At 56.6% G+C, this 6,000-nt stretch overlaps 1 protein-coding gene across 1 annotated transcript in view; it reads right to left on the reverse strand.

Annotated features, from left to right (window-relative positions):
• The window catches only part of LOC144129760 (cysteine-rich venom protein-like), a 54,411-nt gene extending 50,698 nt beyond the window's left edge, over positions 1-3,713 (reverse strand). The window contains exons 1-2 of the mRNA XM_077663839.1: positions 3,657-3,713; positions 1,807-1,998 (exon numbers count right to left, since the gene is read on the reverse strand). Of these exons, the coding sequence (XP_077519965.1) occupies positions 1,807-1,998; positions 3,657-3,713 (249 nt within the window). The remainder of the gene's footprint in view (positions 1-1,806; positions 1,999-3,656) is intronic.
• Positions 3,714-6,000: the final 2,287 nt, after the last annotated feature.

Raw genomic sequence — 6,000 nt, forward strand, 5'->3', positions numbered from 1 at the left:
GGTGGTAGCAGACCTACGAAATCTCGAAACGTGATGAGTAAGAGCTAACGGTCTTAAAATTCCTCCAAACATCCTACTGTATCTTTCAGACATAATGACACGTCGTTAAGCGTTTTAAGGCATAATGACATACTGGGAACTTTCGCCAACTGGCGGTAAAACTTTTATACAAAACTTCACAGCTGTGCTGGAATGCTGCCTCTTTCACTTCAAAGAGTTACGCGCTTATTGATGTATTGATCATAACATTAAATCTGAAAACGCTGACGGCCTTGGGGCTTATATATCGAACAATTGCTATGGTTAAAGAGAGTTGGTTGAGCGTTATGGCCTCGGTGGGAACGAAGAGGCGGGGCAGGAGGTCCACGAGGTAGCCCCCCATTCAGAACAGCGCGTGTCATCACGGAGACGTTATCTCTCCCGCATCGTGCTCCTGCCACCGTTTGCACGTTGCACGTAACACTGTACGCGCGATAGTATACGCAATTGCTAAAAAAACATTTTGAGCAGCTGGTAAATGGGCCCGCATGGAGCGTCATTTTGTACCAACGGTCAAGAACTGCCATTTCTAAGTAGTCATTTTCTGCGAAAAGGGCATGGGGACATTTTTGGTTAAGATTACAAAGCTAGGTTCAACTGAACTCTGCGGTCGAGGCAGTTTGATGAAATAGGGTGCTGTGCCCACATTTTAGGAATAAAATATGCCACACAATGCGCAGGTCATCACGGAGACTATCTCTCCCGCATCGTGCTCCTGCCACCGTTTGCACGTTGCACGTAACACTGTACGCGCGATAGTATGCGCAATTGCTAAAAAACATTTTGAGCAGCTGGTAAATGGGCCCGCATGGAGCGTCATTTTGTACCAACGGTCAGAACTGCCATTTCTGAGTAGTCATTTTCTGCGAAAAGGTGGTGGTGGTGGTGGTGGTGGTAGTGGTTTATTTAAAAATAACATAAAAGGAAGGTAAAAGATTTTTGCTAGCCCCGGCATCTGCCATCACGTGCGGCGGCACCTGAGCTGGGGCAGCGGAAATAAAGGATAGCAGGCAGGTGGGAGAAATGAAATAAAAGAGGTGAGGGGACAGAAGAAAGACATGGGGGGAGGTAAATAGTACACTACATAAAATAGATATACACTGCATAAAAACATTAAAAGTAAACACTATAAATGCAAAATAAATATACTATATACATTATTTACACAAACAGTCAAAAAGTCAGTTGTCTTCGCGGCGCGCGTGTGCTGATGACGGGAAACTCGGCAGTCAATGGTCACGCGCGCCGCACTTTGCACGCAACAGCTGGTGTGGGGCGCCCAGCTGTTAGAGCGTCCGAGGTAGCACACACGAAGCGTTCAGTCACAGCACTGTACTACCTGGCGCAGAACAGGCGGGACGTCAAGCCCGCCTGTTCGAGAAATACACACAGGCTCACCAAGGTTCGCTCGCGGGTGCGCGCACTGCCTTGCGGCCACAGGAGCGTCTCGAGCGAGTCCGGGAAGATGCCCAGCGCTCTGTAGGCCGCGAGCATATCGCGACGAGCGTCAGCGAACGCGGTGCAGCGTAGGAGTAGGTGCTCCATTGTCTCCACTGCACCGCATCCATCACACACATCACTCGTCGCGATTCCGTGTCGCACCCGTCGTACCCCGGGCCACACGCAACCAACGCGCGCGCGGAGGATCATTGCGCGTTGCTGCCGCGAAAGGGCACGGCAGCCGTTGAGGCTGGGTATGCGCTCACCTCCGGCGATGCGCGTGTCCGGGTGCTGCTGTCGGAGATGTTCCTGGATCACCGCACGCACATCCTCCAGCGAGAGGGGGTGGCCACTGGCTGGCAGCTGGTGTGCGGCGGTCGCGAGACTGTCGGCCTCTTCGTTGCCCGCAATGCCGCAGTGGCCTGGCACCCACTGGGCCCGCACAACGCATCCTTGTTGCGCGAGCCGCGCGATGCCGGAGCGGATGGCTCGCACGAGTGGTGTGCCACGGCCGTTGCACTGCAGGCGGGTGAGGGCGTCACACAGCAGAGCACTTCTGGGTGGCGGGGGGGGAGATTGTGAGCAACAGGTCCACCCCGAGCTGCAGTCCGAGCAGTTCTGCGGTGGTGGACGAGCCCAGTAATGCTGCGTGCGTCTGGCTGTGCAGCCGCAGGGCGGGGATGGTGGCCGCCGCTGCGAGGGAGCAGCTGTCTCTGACCACTGAGCCGTCTGTATACACGAGGAGGTAGTCCCGGAGTTCCTCGTGTATGACGGCTCTGGTCAGCTGCTGCACAGCGCAGAGGGGTGTGCTCCGCTTTCCCGCGATGCCGACGATGTCTCGCTGTATCTCCGAGGCAGCTGGCCAGGGCGGGCAGGGTCCGTAGGGGGGGGGGGGGGGGGGCGGCATCAGTTAGGCGCTCGTACTCCTGCAGCGCCGCGCCCATTCTTGAGTGGGGATGCGAGCGCAGACGCTGCAGAAGCGAGGCGCCGTCCGGTGCGCGGTGCAGGCGATCAATGTGATGCAGTGCCCTGCGCGTTGCTTGGAGCTGGAGCGGCCAAGCTCCTGCCTCGGCCAGCGTTGCGGCGCTCTGAGAGTTCTTGGGCAGGCCGAGGCACACGCGCAGGGACTTGCGATGTTGCGTCTCCAACTTTCGCCAGCACGGTTTGCGCACCGTGACTAGTGGCAGCGCGTAGAGTGCCGCCCCCAGCGCTGCGGCGTTGTAGAGTCGCAGCGCGGCATGCTGGTTGATGCCCTGGCCTCGAGCGGTTAGCCTGTGCACGGCGGCGGTGGTCCTCTTCAGCTGCAAACAGGCCTTGGTCGCCGCGGGGCGGAAGGAGAGGCGCCAGTCGATGTCCAAGCCCAGGTACCGCACCGACTCTCGCCAAGGAATCGGAGTCCCGTCCAGTGACAGTGGCGCTGGGCGGGCGCGCGAGCGTGAAACGCAAGCCATGGCGACCGATTTGCTCGCGCTCAGCGACAGACCCAGGCCGCGCAAGCGGGCGTCAATTGCCGTCAGCGCCTCCTGAAGGCACCCACGCACGCGGAGCGCCTCGCCCGGTGGCCCACGGCACCACAGGGCAATGTCGTCCGCATATATGGACATGTACACATGGTGTCGGCCGCCCGCGGGGAGGCAGGCCGGCACCACCGACATGGCCACATTGAAAAGAAAAGGCGACAAAACAGAGCCCTGCGGCACGCCCTGTTCCACCCGACGAGGCTCGGAGAGCTTGCCCCCCACTCGTACGCGCATGATGCGCCCGGTCAGGAAACCGCGAACATATTGCAACAGGCGCCCGCTCACGCCTGCCCCCTCCAGTATCGCGAGAATTGTATCACGGAGGACGTTGTCAAAGGCGCTGGAGACGTCCAGTAGCAGCAGCAGCGCTACGTGCCGCGCCGCTCTAGCGTGCTCCAGCGCCGTGACAACATCCGAAATCGAATCGGCCGTGCACCGCATCGCGCGAAAACCAGTCTGCCGCTCGTCAAACAAATCAGCCTCCGCGACTCGCTCGTTCAAACGCTGCAACGCCATGTGCTCCATGAGCTTACCCGCTGCCGATGTTAGTGCCACTGGTCGATATCCGCTCAGCTCCGTCGGTGGGCGACCGGGCTTCAGGATAGGGCTGACGACCGCAGTGCGCCACTCCTCTGGTAGTTCCCCGCGTTCCCACACCAGGTTGACCTGCTGCAGGAGGACCTGTCGTTGCTCCGCATCGAGGTTCCGTAGCATCTGGTAGGTCACCCCGTCCGGTCCGGGCGCCGATCGACGGCGGCAGCGCTGCAGCGCGTTATTCAGTTCCGCGGCGGTGAAAGGCGCGTCACAGGGACCTTCCGAGGTGACGGGGGTGGGCGTGGCACCGCTTCTGGGGCTCTCCGATGCAACCATGCTGGCTGCGCCCGCGGGGCTTTGCGGCGCGAACCGATATGGGGACATTTTTGGTTAAGATTACAAAGCTAGGTTCAACTGAACTCTGCGGTCGAGGCAGTTTGATTAAATAGAGTACTGTGCCCACATTTTAGGAATAAAATATGTCACACAATGCGCAGGTCATCACTCTTAACTACAGCAATAGAGAGTTATAGCATATCGTTACCGTGTTTACTTTACCGTTTACAGTGTTACCGGACGCCGGATTTTCAGGTTAGCGCGGCGCACGCCAGAAGACGTTTTAGCGTACCGTCTCTCCCGTAACAAGTTACCGTAAGGCTAAAACGAGTGATGATGATTGCAGATGCCCAGCTTTTAACGATAAAAAATACGGATGCATTTCAATCATTTCTATGAAGTGAAATGCTACACTTTAATAATCTTTTTCTCTGCATATAAAGACGTACCGACAACACTTAAACATCACAGCTGACTCAGCGGCTTTTCAAATGTGCCCGTGAAGCTAGACACCTTTCCCTACCCTGGCCAGTAGACAATTCCACTACGTAGACCTCAGTAAGCTTGCATACACGGCGCGCTTTGCGTTGCGAGCGCTGTAAAGAAAGCACAACTACGACACCTGTTTGCCGTGCCGCATCGTCGCTTTACGAGTTTGGATGTGAACACTGTGGCGCCATCTAGTGGAAGTAAGTTAAAGCGCGCCAACTCCGGGCCGGAGAAACTTTTATGATGAAAAAACAGCGCAAGGAACGAGACGAAAACACGAAGGAAGAAGACACAGACACGGGCGCTGACTAACAACTGTTACGTTTCGCCTACGACGCGCGGTATAGCCGGCGCTGTTGCAACGGACGCCGGGGCTTCGTTCAAAGTGGCGGTCATTTTGGGCCAGTTCAGTGCTGCCGTAACGCCTCCCGCCAAGCGCGTCCAGGCAGGTTTCAATGCCACGTGTCGTCGTGTGTGTGTGTGTGTGTGTGTGTGTGTGTGTGTGTGTGTGTGTGTGTGTGTGTGTGTGTGTGTGTGTGTGTGTGTGTGTGTGTGTGTGTGTGTCCACGCTTGTCAAAGCGCGGGAGCCGGGGAGAGGAGCTCCCCAACTGGGAGGCGAGGAGGTCTGACCGGCGCCGGCCCGGCGGACGCGCACGTCATGTCTGAGCGTAGCCGTATAGGGCGCCTCATCCAGAGCCGTTCCTTCTTGCCCTCGACTCCGAGGGTATATAAGCCGCTGCCCCGGACGCCAAAGAGACTTCGATTTCTTCCTTCGAGTAACGTGGTCGCCCTGACCGGCTGCTCTTTTGCGATGCCAGAATAAACAAGTTGTTCTGTTGCCAGTCGACTCATCCTTTGCCGGGACCTTCGGATGTTTCCAGCTTTGCCCCAGGCCGCCAGGCCAACGCTACCCTTGGGGCTTGCAACCCTTTTGCAACAACTGGCGGCAGCGGTGGGATCCCGACAACGGAGGCCAGCAGCGAAGATATGCGGTCAACTGTATGCTGAGCAGCACAACGACCATCCGGGAGCAATGCAACGAGCCCTGTGTGATGACTGGTTGCGTGCAGCGGAACGACTGCGCTGAATTCTTGGCTGCGAGGTTTGGTGAGTGCGGGACTTTCTTCTTCTGAGTTTTGCCAGGCTTTTGTTAGTGTCAGAAACAGAGCTGGTAATTGTGGTTGTCGTTGCTGCCGGGTTAGTTTGTGGCAAGACAATAGTAGGCAGTAGAGAAAGCAGCATTCGGAGCAGCCATGGATTTGAAGTCGTTGCGCAAACCGAAATTGCTGCAGCTTGCAAGAGAGCTGGGTCTGGATGTCTCAGACAAACTCAGAAAACCAGAACTGCTAAGGGCTATTCTTGAGTTGGAGGCTGAGGATGACGAGCTGTCGGAATGCCTTGAGACCATTGAGGAGAGGGAGCAAAAAAGAGGAGCGCGAACGTAAAGAGCAAAAAGAGAAAGACGAGCGCGAACGTAAAGAACAAAAAGATAAAGAGAAAGAAGAGCGCGCTTTGGAAATGAAGCGTCTCGAGGTAGAGATGGAACGCGCTCGTAATGGAAGTCAGGCACACGGTGCAGGAGAACGAGTATCCTTCAAAATGACTGACCTGATGCGGCCGTTTAAGCTTGGAGAGGACATTG

The sequence above is a fragment of the Amblyomma americanum genome, chromosome 4 (assembly GCF_052857255.1).
Source record: "Amblyomma americanum isolate KBUSLIRL-KWMA chromosome 4, ASM5285725v1, whole genome shotgun sequence".
Taxonomy (NCBI): Eukaryota; Metazoa; Arthropoda; class Arachnida; order Ixodida; family Ixodidae; genus Amblyomma; species Amblyomma americanum.